Below are 22,738 nucleotides of genomic sequence, written 5' to 3'. Positions count from 1 at the left end.
AGCCTTTGGTGAGGCTTTGTTGACTCCCTCAAAGGACTCTAGTAGATTAGGAAGGCACGATTTCCCTTTACAGAAACCGTGTTGACATTCCCCCCAACAAATTATGTTCATCTATGTCTCTGACAATTTTATTCTTTACAGTTTCAACTAATTTGCCCACTACTGACTGTCAGTGACTTTGGGTCTTTTGGATTGTTTTTAATTTTGGAATGGGGGGTATGGCACTTTCTGTGGCTCACTTATGACAGGTGACTTTTAAATATGTTTAATAAATAAGGTATCATATGCATAACTTTGGAAAATATCAGCAGTAAATGACGTATTTACCAGAAAATTTTGACAACTCTCTGTCAATCTATGCACATCATATGAAACCCAACAGGGCAGATTTCATTAGGGTATTTTCTTCTCTCACTGTAGGTGTTTGCCTGCCAGTAATTGTATGAGATGTATCATAGACTTAAAGTGTTTATAGCACTGAAGAGGATTGCTCTACAATGAAACCTATGCAAATTTTCTTGACACACTTACTTCCAGCAACTGTATGCCATGATGCCCCATTCACAGTCCCATCTTCCTTCTGGAAATCCTCTGTATGGCATACTCTTCTTCTGGCATCTGTCATTAGTCGATGAGTGGATGCATATGAATATGCCAGCCACCGAAATACATGGTCATCAGGTGTAGGTGTGTGCTCCTGAGTCTTCCATGTAGATCGGACCATATCATATGGGTATGCAACAACCAGTTCTCCTCCTTGTAAATTGCCACCCAGTACAAATGGAATTTTTTCCATCCATGCTATCACTGCTCGAGTCTCAACTGCCACCTATATACAAAAGAAACATCAGCTGCATACAAAATTCAGTAGTCCCCACTTATTTGGGCAGTGACCAAAGAGATGGTGCTTGGTTATGCATGAGGTTTATCGTAAGGCCTGAAGTCAAATCAGAACTAGGTTTGGGTTCACATCTGAATTGAATAGATCTGAGTTGTATTCATACAATTTTGGAGCAAAACACGGACATTTTTACCATCTCAGGCCAGATACTTGGAAGAATCGTTTATTTTTCATGAAAAGTTGACTGCTTCTGCACCAGAATTTGGAAAATAGGGGCTTTTGGATGTGTAGAGGGTAGAATGAGGGCAGAGTTTTGAACATAAACTCTCAGAATTTCAAAGAAATTCAGAATCAAGGTTTTGATTTTTTTCCCTTCTTTATTGTGCAATATTACAAATGAAACAATATAAGAGGATTTAGCTGCAAAGTTCCTATCGCTTAGAAACAATGGCCTGTTTTCAGCTGCACACAGATCACTTTATGCTAAAGCCGTCGGTGCAAAGTAATCTCTAAAGTCAGCATAGCTGCAATGGGGGGATCCTTTGAATACAAGGGGATACTCTGTTAGCACAGAGTCTTGCAATTCCTGTGTCACCCTCTTCACTGTAGTCAGCAGAAGAGGAATGAGAAAGAGAAAGGGGGATGTATTCAGGGCTTCCCTGCATCCTGGTAGCTATTGGCTGTGTATCTTGAGGTAACCAGCAACCAATATAAAATACAGCTTTCGGATTGATCTACCGTATGCTGGGGTGCTAAATAGGTAAACAGCTAGTCAAAGAGTGATGAGGGTGCATGTACTCTGTAGCAGCAGCCACCAAGGAACTAGGCTCTTTCCCTGCCCCATTGGTGTCAGTGAAAATGAAAGAATTTGCAAACTGAAGAGGCTTAAGTATGAAAATATTTCTAAATCATACAGAGTTCACAAGGGTGAAGTGCCTTCCCCTCATTTCTTCTCAAGATGGCTATGTTCATCCATTCAAAATACTGGCCATGGTTAAAGTAAGAGATACAGAAATAACGTAATATTGTTGCATTACTATCCAATACATGCAATTGACACTGGCCATTGGGATGGTTTTGCATGTAAGATGGAGTCTGATGTTTAAGAGATTTTTGATGTTATGATTTTTTAATGAAATTCAGTTGGAAACCTAGGGGAAATTTGCCTGATGTCTAATCTTGTGCTTTCCAAAGAGGATCTCACAAAGTTATGGTGATGGCTCATTAAAATGATTAAACACGCAGTCTCTCCAAAACAAATAGAAAAGAGCCCAGGTATATAAACTAATACCTACAAAATTAATATAATCACAATAATGTTCACTATTAAAAATCAAGTTAATCTAAATTGGGAGGTGAATATACGTTTTAATATGCCCTGTTATATGTTCTAACAGTCTATCATTCATCATCGCTCTTCCTGATTTAAGTTTCTGATGAATAGGAAGTAAGATCTTAAAAACTTTTATGCAAATATGTCATAAGGTTTATCACAGGTTCATCCCACCCTCTTTTTGTCCCTCCCATATTCTCTGGAGCTATTTGTACTTACTGTAGTATTTTCAGAAAGGTACCATTCTGGAATTGGAATATGATGATTTGGGACCTTTCTCTGAAACTTTTTCCTATCTTCAGCTTCCCAAAGCATGGTATTTAAATCAGGAAAATTATTGTTGATGTCAATGCCGTCCTTAGTCCATCTTCCTAAAGACCAGCCTCCTAATTCCGAACCCTGTGACACAATTTTCAAATCATTCAGTATGTTACCTCCAGTCAACCTTATGTTACATTGAATATCTGATGTTACATGCATCTTTCTGTTAGAAAAGGCATTCAAAAATCTTTGTAACTACATTGGATCCCAATGAACTCTCTTCTAGGAGTAAACTATCCTAAGTGCTTACTATCTTGGTCAAATGCTAGCACTGGGAATTAGATTCTGTCTACCTAAGCTTTCTGCTGAAGTTCCAACTGGATGAACTACTCTGTTCTTCAATCTCTGTCCAATAGTGCTGTGGAGTGTTACTGTCTGTACTGAATTTTATCCCAAAGTGGCTGTACTTCAGTGGCAGAAGAATGAATTCTAATTATAGTGTTCTATAGGTGACTTGAAGGCATAGCACTGTGAAGCTGCACACCAATGGACTTGATTGGATGAGACTGTGTGTGCACCAGCCCGATCCTGTCTTGTCCCTGATATGGTCCCTCCATACTAGTGAAAATGGTATAAAGTTGACTATGTGGAGGAATCCCCAGCAGCCCTTCTAAGGACAGTTTAAGGTTTCTTTGTGACACTTTAAGAGTACAAAGCAACCTTAGCAGAGGCCAAGGATGTGACCCACTGTGTTAAAGATACACACACAATTATCCACAGGTCTAGATAGAATCAGTAAAGTTTATAAAGGACTTGAAGATCCTTTGAAATTAAAGGTAATATATTAAAATAAGATCATCATCATTTAGTAACTATTAGCTATCAACTCCTCCCCAAAATGAATTAAATTAAATTCTGTAATATTTAACTGCATTCATCTCAAACATTTCATTTGACTAGTTTCATTCATATCACCTCATATTAATTACTCAAATTCATGAATATAATTTTGGTTTAACTCAATTATTATGGGTTTTGACTATGATGTTCATCACACAAGTCCAGAACTGGAAGAAAGAAAGTTGTAATCATCTAGTACCTATGCCAATTAAAAAATAAAATAAAAAGAACAGTCATCTGGAACAAGTTATGGAGGCAAATTCCCAGACGAGATGGTAGAGATGACAGATACTTCCTTTATGGAGAGGGAACCTTTGCAGGTTGATACTGAGATTTACAAACTCCTGGTCCTTTTGGATTCTTGGCACTATTGAGTAACTCTGATCACTTTCTGCACCTGTTCAGGGGGCCGGCAATTTTTATACTTGGGTGTGTATATCAGAGTGCTTTGGGGGGGGGCACCAATGTGCTAGTCCTCTGGGAAAAGTGGGGGGGAGCTCAGCTCTCCCAGAAGGGGCAGGGCCTCAAGTGGAAAAGGTTGGGCTGGGGGCAGCCACCTGTCAGCACTGCCTGGAGCACTCTCCCCGGCAGGCAGCCCTCAGAGCCACACAGAGCATGCCATGAGGTGCTTTGATGGTGATTAAACAGCCCAGGACTGCCAGCTGCTGTCTCAATGGGTCACAGAGCAATTGCCCCCTTTGTCCCCCTACTACCCCACTGGTGAGCCTGCAATACTCCCAGGATTGTTCACTCCACATTGAAAAATGGCAGTGTTCTCTACTCTGAGCTGCATGTAAAAGCCATCTGAAATTTCAGCTGGTGTGCATTGGAGATGCTTGTTTGCTTAGCTGTGCTTCTACTCTACATGGTGTATGTCCCGGGTATCATGCTCTCACAGCAACTGAGATCATCTGGAACATGGTTCACTCCTGTTTTGCTTTTCCTTTTGGATTGTTGCTTTATTGCCTTTGTTTATAGTGATTATGTCCACATTGGTCATTTTCAAAAAATCATCCTGATAACAGTAGATTGGTAGCATATGCGCCTATGAATAAGGTAATTACAAGTAATGTTACCACTTCATATGCCATCTCATAGCCATCTGGGTTGACTGAAGGAAGGAGATGAATTCTGGTGTCCTCAATGAGGTGTATAATGCGTTGGTTCCCGGCCAGATATTCCTGGCACATAAACTGCATTAACAGAAGTATGAGCTCACGTCCAAGTACCTCATTCCCATGAGCTCCCGCAATGTAGCGGAATTCTGGCTCACCTGTTCAAAACAAAACAAAACAGGACAGGAATGTTGTCAGAGGAAAAACTCAGGGATCCAACCCAACGGAGTCAATGGGAGTCACACGCCAAAATAAACATCTCAGCTAAAAGGATTAATCTTTTCTAACTTGCCAATACCACTTAATGTGTCTTTCCCATTGCTCCTACCCACAATTTAATTATATATTGGAAATATCTACAGAAACCATGAAAAGCATTTGGGATACATTTTCCATTGAAAAACATAGTGTAAAATAAAAATGCATCATTTTGTATTTTCCCATTACAGTAAAACACTGATATAGAGCATCATTTTAAAAGATCTATGTTTTTAAAAGATAACATGACAAATATTTACTAATTCCTGACTCTCAGAATATGTCTCTGACCTCACACCCTCTTTTCCATTCATTAATCTAAAATAATTATTCATACTTATTTGGCAAGGTTTCATTAAATGCTACAATGTTTGTTGTCCTTTACGTCATAATTCTGACAAGATTACGAGTGTTGCTGGCTTCTCTGACCGTGAGATGCTGCTGTTCCAGGAAGGACTGCTAAGCATTGATGGGGTCCTCCTATCAGGGAAGAGGAAGGGAGTATTTGGATACAGACTGGCTAACCTAGTGAGGAGAGCTGTAAGTTAGTTTGACGGGGGCAAGTGACCAAAGCCCACAGGTTAGTGAAAAACATGGAGACCTGGGAGATGGGTCACATTGGAGGCAGCATGGGCTGTAATAGCAGGGAGAAAGCAGAAACAAAGCAAAACTGGGTGTGGAGAGGAGGGCAAACTCAAACCAGTATCTTAGTTGTCTGTATACAGATGCAAAAAATATGGGGAAGAACTTGAAATGTTAGTAAATAAACACACACAACTATGACATAGGTAGTATCTAAGGGTATGTCTACACTATCACCCAAGTTCGAACTAGTGGGGTAATGTAGTCATACGAACTTGCAAATGAATTTCCCGGGCTTCATTCGCATGTTGCCGGGCGCCGCCATTTTTAAATGTCCGCTAGTGCGGACTCCGTGCCCAAGGCTACACGCGGCACGAACTAGATAGTTCGGAATAGGCTTCCTATTCCGAACTATCTGTACGCCTCGTTCCACAGGGAATGCTGGAGAAAAGGAGGTAGGTTCAGAAGTTAAAATAGGAGAACAAGTTAAAAGTTACTTGGAAAGTTAGATGTCTTCAAGTCACTAGGGCCTGATGCAATGCCTCCCAGAATACTCAAGGAGCTGCTTGAGAAGGTATCTGAGCCATTACCTATCATTTTTGAAAAGTCCTGGAAGATGGGAGAGATTTTAGAAGACTGGAAAAGAGCAAATATAGTGCCTATCTATAGAAAGGGAAATAAGGACAACTCAGGAAACTTCAAATCAGTTAGTGTCATTTCTGTGCCTGGAAAGATAATGGAGCAAATAATTAAGGAATCCATCTGGAAGATAATAAGGTGATAAGTTACAATCAGCATGGATTTGTAGAGAACAAATCATGTCAACCATCCTGATAGCTTTCTTTCATAGTGTCTTGAGCGTTCTTTCTTTCTATCTTGAAGGCTGTGATCCAAACACATTCCACTGCACTAAAATCCACTCTACCCTTTTTTTAATTTTTAAAATTTTAACCCATTAGCATTAATGAATTGGATTCCGCTTCTATAATGTCTTCTATTTATGTTCAGTCTTTTCTTCTCCTCTTAGAACTATAACACTGAAATTCCTCCCACACATATTCAAAAGCACTGCAGCAATGAACATAAGTTTCTTCAGTGATAATTGCTGCTGCAGACAAGATGTGGAATAAAAAAATACAATAAAACCACCCTGAAATACATTTATTCAGGATATAATCCTAACCAACTTCGTGTTCTCCTGGGTTGTCTGAGATCTCAACAGCATATAACTTTAGTCCTTGGTGACTTTTTCCAATGTTGTAAATTCTCGTGATATTCGGACACATTTCATTCACAACTTTCATCAGCTGTCAAAGAAAAAATTGAGGCACTTAGTTATATTTTACATATAGGCTCCAAATGTATATATCAGTATATATACATACATACAATATTGATTATACAGTAACTAATACAAAGTTTAGATGTTTCTATAATCCAAAACTGGATGTTGGGGAAAGATACTATCTTCATTTTGATTTTTTCTGGGATGTTAAAATTAAAAGTTAAAGCTGAGAACAAAAATTGCTGAAAGATCCATTCTTGAGACAATTATAGGTCTGTTGGCTGAGAACCAAATGTTCATTCAGCTAGAACAAGTGTAACAGTCTGCTGCAGCAGCACTGTGTGGGCGAAGTTCAAAATCCTTCTTACACATGACATTATTTAAGCTAATGAACTGAGAGGAGGAATAGTCATAATAAAAATAAATAACGAATAATAATAATACTTTCCATTCCTGGTGTATAGCACTTGACATTTTCAAAGCACTAACAATAATTAAACAAACACTCAACACTCCTGTGTTAGGTAAGTACAATAATTACTTTCTTTTTTAAAAATGGAGCCTGTGACACACTGAGTTACTGGTGAATTGAGACTTGAATATAAGGGAATCAGGACCCAAGCCAAATATACAGTCCATCAGAGGATACCTCCAGAAGCACTGTATCCCCAATCTCATACTGGGATTCTCGTTCTGCAAGAGGGAAGAACTTCACCTGTTGAATCATTCACCCCATTTTTTCAGCATTTTGATTATATCTGGAGGCCATCACCTAAGTACAGAGCAAGTCCAATCCTACTCAGATCAGCATGAAATATGTGGTAGGATTGCAGCATGATGAGATATGGAAGTGGAAAGAACAGTGAGACAGGCCTCATCTGAAAGGGCATGCTACCTAATCTGAACTCTCCCCATTGTGAGCACATGGCAGGAAGAATAGGCGACTTCTTACCTTTCATCAATATGCTATTATACCTTAAAACTTTTCAGAGGTTTGGGGTTATGATCTAAAGCATCTGTAGCAAAGCTAGGTGCCTTGCTACTGTGTGTGCCAATGCCTGGCTCAAAGCAGCATGAGATATAGTCTGTGAAATTAACATCTATCTATTATATTTTAGAAATGTGCATCTGTCTGTCTGGCTTTCTGTCTGTTCTTCCATGACTCCGTTTGTTCAAGAACTCCTTCTAAACTATAAGAGCTAAGACCACCAAATTGGGAATGCAGCAACTTCTTATAACTTAAACCAAGGTCAGGGTTTGATTGTACTAGGCCAATGGGATGTGCCATTAGACTGTTTCTTATAAAATAGAAAGGGAAGGGTCTGGTAGGAGGGAGTTATACTGTGGAATGACCATGGGGGCAGAGAAGCAGCTGGCTGGCAGCACCTCCACCCTGGGTTGCCCCAGGGAGTAGCTGCCAGCTGCTGCTCGGCCCCCGATGCCCTGGGTTAGACCCAGGAAGCACCAGCATAAGGCCTGCAATGGCCCCATCCCTGCCCCAGGCCAGACTTGGGCAATGCCATATAAGTCTTTTTGTAGTTTTTATATGAGATAAAAACTATCACCAAGCCAGAGAAAAATTATCATGCATCTCTGCAAATTCAAAGATTTATAGGTGAGTATAAAGTTAATGTACATGACATTCAAACTTGCTGAACTGATATGTACTATAATGTCTGGCTTGTTGCAAATTAACTGCATGGCAGTGTTATACACCACGTACTACTTGACCATTAGTGACCACTGAGTTCAATTTTTCTACCCCTGCATCAGTCTCAGTTGGATTAAAAAAAGTAATAAATATACGAGTTCAAAGTATGAGGTCCTAATAAAAAATAGTAGAAAACAGTTTTGAATTATAAGAATGTCCTTGATTTTTTGCAGTGATTTTGTTCACTGGAAGAGATTAAAGAAATAAGGATGTTACTGTAAATTAGAATACAAAGGAAATGAATTAGACAATAATTTCTTCACTGGATTGTGCATAATCTACTGAATGAGTATTGTAACATAACATAACTTTGTTCTCCCAGCGTTAATTTACAACCGATGCTGGATGACAAGAGGGCTGACAATTTTAGAAATGCAGTAATTAGATATGTCCAATACCAAGGCTCCAATTTAGCAAATCTAGATGGAAAAACAATTCACATTGGTGAAAATATTACCAAAATTCCACCCATAAAAGACTGCAATACTAATTGCAATCTTATTGCAGATTGACTAAGTGATGTAATATTTTTCTAAGTTCACTAACTGTAGAGACCAATTTAACAAATAAAAGAGCAACTTTCTTCAGCATAATAAAATCCATCCTCATCAGGAAATTGTCATGCAGTATAAGACTCCCAGTGTCCTCATTTAAGACAAATTATTTAATTTATCATCATCGTCTTCACAACCATCATCAATGTTTTGATATTACAATAGTTTCTAAATGCGTCAACTAGGTCAGGACCCCATCATGCTAAGCACTGTACACACAATTAGTAAAAGACAAGAGAGCCACTGCTTCAAAGGGCTTACGATCTAAAAGATATAGGGGGCGGTTGAAAAAAAGGGAGGAAAGGAAGAGGAGTTACTGGTAATAAAAGCATGTGAATCCACAGGTTAGCTGTCTGTGCAAATTGCAGGTATAATAAGCTGATCAGTAACACTAATATTGGCTCATCTACCTACCTTGACACTTACTACCATTGTTTGAGAATAACTGGTCAGCAGTTCTTTGGAACCTAATTAGGTGAGTTCCTGTTTAAGTACCATTGACATATGAAGGGTCACTTTGTGATAATTAACCTGAAAAAGAATTACGAGGAAGTTCCCTTGCCCATAATAAATGGAACACAAGCCTGTCAATTGGGGGAGGCAAAGGGGAAATTGCCTGTTATCATGGCAGCAGCAGCTGGGAGCCCCAGGCTCTTTTAAATCACCTGGGTGGGCAACAGGGCTCCTAAGCATAAGACCAGAGTGGATGCTGAGCACCCACTGGCAGGCCAGGCCTCCCCGCCACCATCCGTCGACAGGAGTGGGACCTGCCAATCAGTTCATTCCCATCACTCCTCTCCAGTTCCTCCTGCCAGCCATCATCAGCTGTTTGGCAGTGTGCAGGCTTGAGTGACACATCACCTAGATGCTGGGAGTGGAAGGGGTGGGACCAGGCCCTTCTAGCCACTGAGATGGTCTCTGCTGCAGCCCTGCGCAGCAACTGCCTGAGAGATCGTGGCTGGGGAGGTGACTTCTGCTCCTTGCCTGGGCTTGGGTGCCAGGATCCCCAACAGCTGAGAAGACCAGAGAGCAGAACCCGCCTCCTTCCCAGCCAGGCTCTCTCAGGCAGTTGTAATACAAGGCTATAGAGCAGTGACCACAAGCTAAAAGCAGTGACCTCCTCCTCCTACCCTGGGCTATCGTCAACCAGGGAGAGCAGCAGAACATGCTGGAGGGAGCCACAGCAGGAGAACAAAGATCCACCATCACAAGTAACATGGGGCAGGAAGAGTTCAGTAGCCCTGGGCTGGACATAAGGGGAAGTGGGTGTGAGGAACACATGGCTGGCCCTTGTATATTGCGTGTCCTTGTGGGGGAGGAACAGGGGTAGGAAGAGGCAGGGTGAGGTGGGGCACTGGGTAAAGAGGCCTAACCTGAGCACTTTAGGAAATCTGGAAGTCGGTGCATATGCTCCTATGGGTACGTCTAGACTACCGCGTTTTGTTGACAGAAGTTTTGTCGACAGAACCTGTAGTCTAGACGCAACCCTACAGGCAATAACACCTTCTGTCAACAGAACTCTGTCGACAGAAGGTGTTATGCCTTGTAAAATGAGGTATACCAGCGTCGACAAAACTGCTGAGTTCTGTCGACGTTATGTCGACAGAACTCAGCGGTAGTGTAGACGCTGGTATAGTTTTGTCGACAAAACTCAGTAGTCTAGACACACCCTATGTGTACACAGAGTGGTACTAGCAGCAATAAAGGCAGCCAGGCGGGAATGTGAAATCCATGGGCATACCAGTGTAGCACTGGAATTGGAATTTTGTAACTAATATGTCAGTTATAATAAATGTATGTTATAGCAAAAGGTTTGTATTAAAGTTAAATACAAGAAGTAGGCCTCAGACAGACCAGGCAGCTTTGTTAACTTAGCTCCAGCTCTGTTTGATATTAGCATATTGAAGTAAAGAGACAGAACATTGTAATGCATAGTGATGTTAGTGTTAGATAAGGCCTTGTAATAGATAGAAAGAAGTTAAATGTTGAAAGACTTTGTAACTTTGTTAAAGTGTCTAGAAGTACCCCTTTGTTCCATGCTGCAATTCTGTAAATGTATTGTTTGTGTGAATGAGAGAGAGAATGTTTTAGAAGAGATAAGTGTGAAGGCCACTGCATGCTCAAAAGATCAGAGGAGGGGCTGGAGACTCAGAAGCACCAAATAATTATCAACTAAGTGAAAGCACACTGAAGACGCAGACTACCGGAGCAGATTGACTGACCCTGAAGTTAGTGGCAAGCACCCCTTGATAGGGAATCGATAACAACTTTCACTGGAAGGACAACACCCCCGAGGGGTCATCAGCATATGGATATCAAATGGCTGTGAGAACAACTTCTTCCTGATAAGCACATGTCATAGGAAGATTGATTGTGATGCCGAGTGACTGATCAAGGCCTGACAAGGCAACATGCACAGACTTGCATGGAAGAAAAACCCTATAAAGTGTGGGGTGTCTTGTATAGTTCTTCGGGTTCTGTCTTGCAACGACCAAGTGGAGTTTCAGTTCCAACTGAAACGAACCCGGCTCCTTCCTCTCACCCGACTTATCTGGCCAATAGGTCGAGCCAAGCAACAGACTGGTAACTACTCCATCAGCAGGATGTGTGTGTGTGTGTGTGTGTGTGTGTGTGTGTGTGTGTGTGTGTGTAAATGCATATGCTACTTCATTATATTATCAATAAATGTGGCGTATTGCCTTATCCCCCTGAAAAAGATCCCGTGTGCTTCTTTTAAGCATAACACCAGCAGAGCGTGTCTATCAGTGCAGCCATCAGCTCACTGGTCACCAGCCGGGGCCCATTGACTGCACTGGGGCCCAGAATTGCTGTTGGAGGGCCTAATGGAACAACACTAGAGTCATTTTCTGATTAATCATGACCTGCATATCCCTTTTCTCTCCTCAACCCCATTCTCCTCCTTTTCCCACTCTTCTATTTTTTCTAATTTTGTCTTTAATTTTTTTTAATGTATATATTGATAACTCGTCCTTTGTTGTTATAGTTTAGAATATATCTCCGGAATATATCTGTGACTCCAATTAAAAAGGCATATTTTAAATGAGAATAATTTTTAAAACTTTCTAATATTTTGTTTAAATGACCGTTCTTCTGATGATATTCTCAAAGGGCATGTTCAATAGGACATTGGACCAGAAACACTTATTTACTACACAAAGGAAATAATTTTTATCTTGAATTATCTACCATACAAAGCAGAAAGAGTACAATGTATAACTCCTGAAACATGAAAGGAGGTCTATGGTAGCAGGATGAATTCCCTTTCTCTGATTTATAGATAATGAAAAAGTATTTCATTCATATCTATCCACCTTGGTTCTTACTTAGCCTTTAATTCTACAAAAAACTCCACATGGGCAAACCCCTGCACCATTTTCCATTTCCATGTAGGAACAGGCATCTGACCAAGCCTGAGCCCCTCAAAGAACTAGGGGAATAGAGATGAAGCATCTCAAATGTGCCTATCGCCATAGTATCTTGTGTCCTGATTCAGAAAAGCACTTAAGCCCATTTTTGAGTTTATTCTAATTCAAAGCACCGAGAGCCTAATCCATAGCTCATTGAAGCCAATCGGAATATTTCCACTAACTTCAGCATGCCTTGGATCAGGCCCTTAAGCTGAGGACTGAAATAAATGGAAATATTTCCATTACTTTAATGAACAACATGCTCATTAAGCACATACTTAATTTTTGAATTGGAGCCATGAATTACGTTTTCATTATCTCTTAATATTCTACCAAAGCCCAGCCATGCAGGTGTAATTAAGATAGTTCATGTTTACATATAAACTCAAATGTTAAGAGGTACATAAACTGAGAATTAAAAAGTAGGTCTCTATCTAAATATGGTGCAAATGATGCAAACTGTGGAGTAACTTTTATAATTTTTTACTTTTAAAACAGATGTGGCCCCTCACCCTAGAATTTTATAAAGAATAAATAGTCTTCCAAAATAATCCATTCAACTGAAGTGTTCGGTGTGAATATCTTTCCTTGACTAATTCCACTGGATCTTTGACGTTGCAAGATCTTCCACTGAGGTGATGGCGATGGTACTAAATAAGGGGTCTGAATGAAAATTTTTCATCTTCAGTTTTCTTTCATATCTACATGATACAAATTGCACAATAGGCCAGCTGAAATGTCAGACAGCTTTTTGCCTTCTGCCTGCACAAACTGTCAAAGATAATCTATGGTAATGCTCAGTCAGAGTGTTTTTAAGAACCAGCAGGGTTATAAAACATTTCCAGAAGCTAATTTCTTAATTGAAATTTCTATTTGTTGGCAATCAGCAATTATTTACTCTATTAACACACTCAAAAAATGACATAAATTCTCTGAAGAAGCCCAGTGAATTGGGCTCTGAGGGTGTGATTTTCCCCATCTCACACAAAGGGCGCGTGTTTTGAATCCAGAGCCAACTGGCCCCCAACCTTTGGAAAGCTGGAGGACTACAATGCTCTTCTGGCCTATAGATTAGAATAATGTCCACTGCCATTTCATGTACTCTATAAAGTAGATTTGGACACTAGATACATTGAGGGATCAGTCCTGTGGTCCCTGCCCAGGCCTAACTATAAAGCCTCTTTATTCACTGGGTATGTCTACACTAGCCCCCTAGTTCCATGAGGTGTAACAGTTAACTCGAACTAAGGACTTAGTTCGAGTTAACATTTGACTGCCGCGTGTAGCTGCGGGCTGTTAGTTCAGACTAAGGGGATTTAAAAATGGCTCCCGGACGGGAAGATGCAAACAAAGCCCAGGATATTTAAGTCCAGGGCTTCATTTGCAACTTCAAATGCCTACATTAGCCTCCCTAGTTCGAACTAGGGAGCTAGTGTAGACATACCCTGGATTTAGTGTAGACATACCCTGGGACTAATGAAGAAACCACTTCAGTAGTGTCTGAGGGCTACAAGAATCTCCAGCATTATTCCATTCCCCACATCCCTAAGGTGAATCGAAGGCCAGGTCTACACTAGACCTGGAAGGTCGAATTAAGGTATGCAAATCCAGCTATATAAAATACATAACTGGAGTCAACTTACCTTAAGCTGAGCTTGGCACTGTTTTCACAGAAGGCAGTGCCAACCAGAGCTGCTCGCAGCATTTGATTTAGCAAGTCTTAACTAGACCCACTAAACTGAATGCCAAAAGATTGATCTCTGCCACAGGAAGTAAAGACGTGGCCTAAGAGGATGTTGTGGATCTTTCTGTGAATCTCCAGAGCTGGTTGTATTTCATCCTCCAGTGTAGCTGTTTTAATGGTAACACACCCTGGTATGCTGAAATCAGATCGATTTTCAATATCATCATCATTCCATCTCGATAATTAAAAATGGACCTGAACTACAACAGTGGGTCAACTTTCTCAAATTTCAGGGCAACTTAGAGCCTCATTCTCTTTCCCAGAGGATACAAGTAACTTCCACTGAAATTAGCTAATATTTTCCAGACAGAAAACAGGCCCTGAGCAGTTGTTTCAGTCCATTTGTTTTAGAGCTGGGATCTGAACTTTTCTGAAGTTTAGGGATATTTGGATTCCTGGTTTGGCTCAAGCGCCTTTCTCTTCATAACGCACAAAATGGAATGAAAAATATTTGTGGGAAATAAATACCTACTCCCAAATTATCTAAAGTTTCATCTGTCTTGAACGTAACTAGGGGTTTGATTTAGCAGAACAGTTTTGCCTTAATTATCCTATTCATGGGCATCCATGTGTGATCAAATGCCCACTCCCTGAATTATTCTGGGGGCTGCATACTTTTGTAAATCATTCTAACATGCTCATGTACAAACATGATGTAATATGAAAATACTCTAAGATGCATGGAGAGTGTTCATACTGATTTCACAGAGAGCTTTGAATGTACTTTTGCACACAAAATTCTGCTGCGGTTGGTTGATGGGAGGGAAAACTGTCTTTTGTAAACAGCTTATGCACTGTCGCTTAAGATAGTGGGTCCCAAAATGTGGTCCATTGAACACTTACCACAGGTCCCTCTCTAGTGTCTATGATAAACAACCAGAGTGGAAAACTCATTAGTTAGCTATTTCTTCCAACATAGTCAGAAGTAAAGTCGATAACAAAACTGTCAACAATAAACTGAACAATGAACACAGCAGTATGTTGAATGGGGAAATCCACACATCTCTTAAAAGCTGTTGTGCTTTAAGTGCTCAAAGACAATGAATTCTCCCACATCCTCAATGGTGTGTGGTCATGATTTCCTCCAATTTTACCCTGAACCATCTGGCAGCTTTCTCCGTGACTAGAGTGCTCCAAAATGAGTTATGCTACTGAAAAAGCACAGCAAAGGACATCTAGTTCACAGCTGACCAGTTCACAGCCCTTAATATTGTTTAATCGCATGTTGATTTTTCTCCTTACCTAAGAACTAGGGAAATAATTCTTTTCAAGCTGTTTTCAAAGATATTTCAAACCTGACCAATCTTTCTTTGTGCAATTAGTATCCAAAATGCATTTACACTTATTGTTCTTGACACTAATTATGCCAATTGAGTTTCTACTTGTCTAATCTTTGTGCTAGAATATAGGCCATGAAATCTCTGGTGAACTAAACGTGTGACTCAGTACACAATTGCTCAATAGAAATGAATGATGACTCATGCAGTATAAATACACTGAAAATTCAGCACTCAGATAATGATTCACATACTTCAAGTCCGAGCATATTATCTTTAGATTTGAAGAGCAAGACAGGAAGAAATATTTCTCCAGCACATCCCACACCTATGTCTGGGATGACATAAATCTAGATTTTCCCTCTATTTCAAGTTAAAAGTAGATAATTAAAACTGGTGGGTTTCTAATTAGATTAGCAGTATTACCTTTCTTTTGGTACATGGGCATTTACATGGCATGAGCCTGCTGATACCTTTGTGATATCCCTTATACCTGAGTCAATTTTTATTTTAATGTACAGCAGTATTAATCCAAAATAACTCATTTGATGTGAGCTGAGTTACTATAGATTTACACTGGTGTAAGCAAGCAAGGAATTTTATCATGCCTGTTTTATTCATACTAGCATTACCTGTCTCATTGTGACAGTAGACGTACACTCAGGTTCACCTGGCGTGGGGGGCAAAAGCAGACCTGGCCGCCATCTTGCTCATGAAGGACCTGCTGCTGCCATGGCTATGTCCCCACTGCTCTGCCCCCACCTTGCGCTGTCTGTGCGTACCGTGCACTCACACCCACTGGAGAGCATCATGGAGCCATTGGAGTCTGTCATCCAGGTGCCAGTAGGCTGGCCAGACACCCTGTGTTCCTGGCAAGGCGCGGCTTCCATTCCACCCTCAGCCCATGGGCCGATAACTTATTCCCTTTTTGGAGCAGCGTCTGGCTACCATGTGAGAGTGACTGTTGCAATGAACAAACAGACCCTGGATCTGGGATTCAGGGGTCTCTGCTCTGCAGGCAGAGTTCTGCCCCATGGGATCAGGAAGCTGGGCTGCTCTCCTGTCCCTCGTGCCCTGGCCAGGGGACTGGTCAAACTTGGGCCAGCATTGTACCCAGCTGCAGGGGAAGGTGTGGCTGGGGGCCTGGGAGCTGCCCTGCACTGCAGTTGGGGCTGGGGCTGAGACCTGCCCTCTCGGACGGGGGGTGCTGGAAGCCAGGGAGCTCCAGATTCGGAGCTGCCCTACACTAGGAGGGGGGTGCTGGGAGCTGTGTTAACTGGGAGGGCAGGGAGCTGGGGGGAGTTCTCCTGGCCAGGGTGGGGCAGGGAGCTGCCCTGGCTGGGAAGGGGGTGGGGAGCTGGGGGGAGCTGCATTGGCTGGGGGGGGCTCGGGAAGCTGCCCTTGCGGGGAGGGGGCAGGGAGGTGCCCTGGCTCTGGGGGGGCCCTGGGGGAGTTATCCTGGCTGGGGTGGGACCTGCCCTAGCTTGGGGGGGGGGTGCTGTGTTGGCTGGGGGTGTCAGGGAGCTGGGGGGAGCTGTCCTAGCTGGGGGTGGGCAAGGAGCTGTGACCACAGTTTTGTTATTAAAGAACTTTTAGTGTGCTCTGAAGGAACAAACATAATGCAATGTTCTTATTCTGGGTATTCACAAAAGCAAACTGTTGAAACAATAAGCATGGGCAATGTCACCACCACCACCAGGGAAAAATCTGTTAGGGTTGAATGGAAATTTGACAAAGAAGTAGCTAGACTTTTAGCCATATGTGCCAGCATTCATTTTTGTGGCCAGGTAGATTCTTTTTCATCATCAAGAAAAAAGTTTAAAAACAAACTGACATTTCAAAGTACTGTACGTTAAATGTTGTACCTGCCAATTTTAAAAGCTGCAAATGTCACATAAATGTTAAATGTAGTTTCTAAAGCCATTTTGATGTAATAATAGTCACCACAGTAATAGAAAGAAAAATCATATCTTCTTTAGTGTGCTGTGTTCATAGTGATGTCAGCTTACAAAAATGTTAATGTATAACACACCAATGCACAAATCTAGATTAGACAGTATGTTCACAGTTGAAACAAACATGGTAAACCTCTGATTTCTAAATAATTTTTCCAGATTTATAATATTTTATTTTGTATATCTATTCATAAAATACCTCCTTCCATGAGTACCATTCCGCTGTCTAGTGACAAAGTCTAAATATCCTTTTCTTGCATCTTCAGCTCATAAGTCTTTGTTAATGTTTTCTCTGTGGCATTTAAGGGGGAAATGCTCATCTTAAATAACTCTGAAGTACTAGTACAAGTCCTTAAATATATATTTGTATAATAGATGCATAAGCATGACACTCAATGGAAATCTCACCAGGCTGATCCACTGTCCATTGAAATCAATGAAAAGACGCCTACCAACCTCAGAGAGCTCTGGATCTACCATACGGCCAAAACGTGCATTGCTAGGAAGAATCCATGTGCCTTTTAAAGTAGCTAATCAAAGAAAGGGGGCAGGCAGAAAGAAACCCGCTCTCTGAGATCTAGAATGTATTTCTCATTAATGGTTTATCACACACACCAATACTGTACCCAAAGTTAATAAATGAAACTATCAAGGTCTGTTGATGGACACTGAATTTCCTCTGTAAGCCCTTACAAAACAACTTGGTCAAGGTATTCTTTGGAAAAGCCTTATCTGCAGCTAGGATGTATTTGGAAAATGCATAGATCTCAGCTGCCTATACATTCACTTTTCCCCTACAATGCTCTGCAAAATTTAGGAGTTGATAGAATTCAACTATCTAAACAAGAACCCCAACACAATCACCCACCCACACCTGTACACATGCCAGAACTTAAATTGCATTCTGTGTGGCCTACCTGTCTCATTTCTTTGTAATTGTGGTGTTTAAAATCAAGATCATCTGTGGTTGTCATTTCATTTCTTCTGTGATAATAATTATTTGGGTCTGAGAAAAGAAATTTTAAAAATTGCATATAGTTATTAACTATTCCCAAAGGAAGAGATGCCAAACATGGAGAGAAAGCATTTTGCTCTGAACACCATTTTCCTAGTCATGTTTAATGAAGACTCTTTTGAATAGCTGAAGTAAACAAACAGCAGCTTTGAAATATTACTAATTACCATACAAATCAACTCGTTAAACCAAATAGGAGCAAAGAAACAGCAAGCTTATGGTAACTGACACATTTACTCTGCATTAACAACTAAACTGGGAATAATAGGAAAAGCAAAAAACACATTCTAGTGCTTTGTAAAAGGGCAAAAGACACTAGAAAATGATCAAGGCATCATTCTGATGGATTTAAGAATGGAAAGGCCACTTCAAAGGAAAAAGCCCCAGCAAATGTTATGTTTCTACCAGATAATTAGCTACTGTAGAGAACCAGTAGCTCTTTGATGCTAGCATTTTCAGAGATTGTGTACTGCCTGAAAAATATTGGGTCTAATAAATAATGGACCCACACTTGATAGTAAGAATTATCTCTAGCTAAGTATTTTCTTAAATTGACTGCAAAAGCTTTTGGGCTTTTTAATTGAAAATTAACAGACTATTTTCTTTACCATGTGGATATAATTTACTCTGTGTGATGTGTTCCATGGAAACATTTCTCAACAGAAGGCAGGCCATCACATATCTAATTAAACCAGCAGCGTGACAGTTAATAATTAGTGTCAAGCAAGAAGATGAAGGTGAAACAAAAACCTGTGCTTTCTTGCCTTTCCAGCTGAATGCACTGGAAGTTCCATTAAAGAAAAAGGTGGGATGAGCAAACTCTTTTGGAAAAGTTAGAAACACTCCCAACTCCAGCTTATGCTAATTCCAAGCAGTGAACCCAAACCACCATTTTTGGACATTTCTGAAATGTTAATTGAGTTTTTCACCCGCACCAGGGATTATTTTTCATTGTTATTCTGTTCTGCATTTCCACGTTCTAGTCTACTGTTAGAACAGAGGCTGGCAAAATGTGGCCCACCAAACATTTGGCTTTGTCCCGCCATGACCCTCTGGGCTGCTAACGTCCCACAGCCCAGATCAGTACTTAAAATTCCCTTCCTTTAAGAGAGACTTTCAAAGCCTGGCATTTTGTCTATGCATGACATGTTTGTGTCCTAGGAATGCCATAGATTTGGTGGGTGAAACCCAAAGAAGGTAATAAGGGACCTCCCATTTCCATTGAAAATGAAAACAGTCCTACAAAAGGAGTATTGCACCTCTGGTGCTACTTCTAAAATGTGCACAACGTAAGATCTCTTGTGAACAAACAACGTTTTGCCAACCTCTATTTTCAGGCTGTTTTGACCATTGAATTTTCTGTTGCAGCAGGAATATAGATTAGGACATAACAGAGCAAAATGCAGAAGACAAAAACCAAAACATAAAAAAACCCCAACCAACCAAAACCCCACTCTCATCTGCTATATATTAAGTCTGTCTTAGCAACAACTGTTTACCATCATTCAAACAGAAAATAAGACCCCATGCAGCTAAAATCATTGTAGCATTTCAACTGTGGTTTCCTGGCATTATTTCAAACAATCACTCCCCCTTCTAGGAAGAAGACACCCTGAAAGTCAGGACGATTATGATGAATTCAAAAGAATGTATTGATTTTTCCAATGTCAACTTCCATTTAAGCCAGAATCACAGCTAATTTATATACTGGCTGGCAAAGGAACCTTGAAAGAATCGTTTCTGATATACTTCTACCTCTGTCCCAAAGTTAAACAACATAGTGTAAAATACAGAAATCTGTTGCACTAGCAGAGAGATGGACATATGATCTTTTCTATCTGTAATTCTATGAGAGTTTGGGTGTGAATGAGAGAGAAAGAAATAATTGCCACAATGTCTAATTGCTTCTCAACTAAAGAACATAGAGAGTTTTCAATTAATCTAAACTACTTTTATAAAACAAATGCTTATAATTTTCTGCTCACCTCTGGCATCCTCCGATTCTGCTCCACCCTATTTGTTAGCTTTGTCTCCTTTTGTATCCTGTCTGTCATGATGACTTTAGTTCTCTAGGGCAAGATCTGTCTCTTTGTTACATGTCTGTACAGTGCTTAGCACAATGAGACCATGAACTTTGAAAGGGGTTCCCAGGTGCTACCATAGTATGTACAAATAAACAAATAAATAAATGGTAAGTAATTATGTCTTTCTTTCTTCAGTTTTTAGTGTTCTTTAGGGGTGGATGTGAAATGCCATGTATGAAAAGAGTCTCATTAAGATAGGAGGGTGAAACTATAACTCTCAAAGCACCTTGCGTTACCAAATGATAAAGATTCCCTTGTATAGATTCACAGAATTTGCAGCCATTCTAATTCTGCATTTTTTGTTTGTTTGTTTGTTTGTTTGTTTGTTTGTTTGTTTGTTTGTTTGTTTGTTTGTTTGTGGCTGAGGTGTTCAGGGGCAGACTGGCTCAGCGGAATACCGGGAATTTCCCGGTGGGCTATCGTCTAATGGGCCATCATGTCCGCACACCGTTGCACCTCACTCCAACCGGCTCTGCATCCGTGCTGTATGAGGCACACAGAGCCCGATCCACTGCCTGTGCCACATGCCAGACACACACGGGTGACGTCATAGGGAGGGCTGTTCTCAACCCATTTCCTGGGCCTAATTTGATTGTCAGTATTCTTCTGGAGGTGTTCAGTGCATTGTAAAGGATTTAGATATACCTCCTATTAAAATTAAAGGATGATCACGCCTAAATCCCTTAGGTAACTCTGAAAATCTCAGACTTATTGATTGGGAACGTACACCCTGTTCCTAATGAACATGCACAAGTCTGAACTGTCTCTAGCAAATTAAACATATTATGGATATTAAACACATCTTGAAGAAATGTACAGACAGCCACTAGAGTAAATCATGTGTTTCTATTTTCATGGTCACTGCTCCCCTTCCCCAACTTCCTCCATACCCCATTAGGGGGGTGTCTCCCAATTTTTAGCACAATTGGCCATTTGTCCCATTTGTAGGAGCAATCAGTACTAATACCTAGTTTTGTCCCCAAAAAATAAGGATGTCCAGGACTGGGCTTAGAAAAGAGACTGTCCCAGCCAAAATGGAATGTATGTTCAGCCTAAGAATAAATTCATTAGTCTATAGGAGTTATCTTTCAAAAGTTTTCTTTTAACTGTTAATAATAAGCAAATGTAAAGTTTATACTTGTTCTAGAAATATTACAGATTCCAACAACTTTCCCCATTCTAAGCATAGGGAGTAGGTGCTCATAACAGAACTTTATGGAACAATGAAGAGGTGAAAGGAAACATTCTGAGGACAATCATTTTATTACAGCATGCTGTAACACATCCCCCATGATGAATATATAGGGATATGTTATATAGGCTACACTCAAATCTCATAGGGTATATCTACACAGCAAGGCTTAACTCAAAATAAGCTACACAAATTGAGCTATGTCAATGGCACAGCTTATTTCGAAATTGGGAGCATCTACACAGCAATTATTTCAAAATGGAGCATTCTTCTCCAACTTTCCTTACTCTTCATACCATGAGGGTTACAGGAGTCGGAGTAAGAAGTCCTCCAGCGTGACAGTTTTTTGACATTATTTCAAAATAACTGCCTGCTGTGTAGACATGGACTAAGTTATTTTGAAATAATGTCGCTGTGTAGATATACCCTTATTGAATTTAGACTTATTTTGATGCAGTCCCCAACATAGGAAAAATTTCCAGGAAAGCTAATATGAATTTGTCTACATAAAGACTTTAATTCTCTACATTGATAAAATTAAAAACACAAAGGGCCAGATTTTGACACCACAGACAGCAGTCGCTCGCATAAGCAATCCCACTGAAGTCAATGGAACTGCTTGTGTAAATGATTACCCATCAGTAGGATATGAGTTTGAGGGTTTCGAGAGTCTATTGTTTGTTTGTTTGTTAATGTCTTCTGATCTACAGGCTGATCCTCCCTGGTCTGGCACCCTTGGGACCTGACTGGTCTTGCATAGGGGATTTTTCTGGACCAGGGAAGGTGAATTCAGTTCACTCCCTCTCACCCCTGCCAGCTTCCCCCGCAGTCCAGATGAGCCACGTTCTAGCTCATGGCCTGTCCCCAGAACAGCTGAGCTGTGCACCGGCTCCTGGCACCCCACCCCCAGCACAGCTGAGCCACGCAGCCCCAGTCCCCCTCGCAGCCCAATTGAGTTGTGCACCTGCTCCTGCTCTCCCGTCCCCAAGCAGTACAGCTGAGCCATGTGCTGCCTGCCCCCTTCCTCCACCCTGCAGCTCCAGGGCTCTCTGATCCTGGAACATCTGCGGTCATTCCCAACCACAGATGTTGCCGGACCAGAGAATTCCGGATTTTAGAGGTGTAACCTGTAGCAAGAAATGTTCTGTAGCTCAAAGAGCTATTGAATGGAGTATCCACTGCAAAAGATTATGCCATCAAACA

The 22,738-nt window shown here is 40.8% G+C and overlaps 1 protein-coding gene across 1 annotated transcript in view; it reads right to left on the bottom strand.

Annotated features, from left to right (window-relative positions):
* The window catches only part of CPXM2 (carboxypeptidase X, M14 family member 2), a 187,572-nt gene that overhangs the window by 18,183 nt on the left and 146,651 nt on the right, over positions 1-22,738 (bottom strand). Inside the window, exons 9-13 of the mRNA XM_006136104.4 lie at positions 18,162-18,250; positions 6,474-6,597; positions 4,412-4,608; positions 2,394-2,573; positions 532-829 (exon numbers count right to left, since the gene is read on the bottom strand). Coding sequence (XP_006136166.2) covers positions 532-829; positions 2,394-2,573; positions 4,412-4,608; positions 6,474-6,597; positions 18,162-18,250 — 888 coding nt within the window. The remainder of the gene's footprint in view (positions 1-531; positions 830-2,393; positions 2,574-4,411; positions 4,609-6,473; positions 6,598-18,161; positions 18,251-22,738) is intronic.

Source organism: Pelodiscus sinensis, chromosome 8 (genome assembly GCF_049634645.1).
Source record: "Pelodiscus sinensis isolate JC-2024 chromosome 8, ASM4963464v1, whole genome shotgun sequence".
Taxonomy (NCBI): domain Eukaryota; kingdom Metazoa; phylum Chordata; order Testudines; family Trionychidae; genus Pelodiscus; species Pelodiscus sinensis.
The sequence above is the reverse complement of the archived record's forward strand: the minus strand, read 5'-3'. Positions and strand labels throughout refer to the sequence as shown.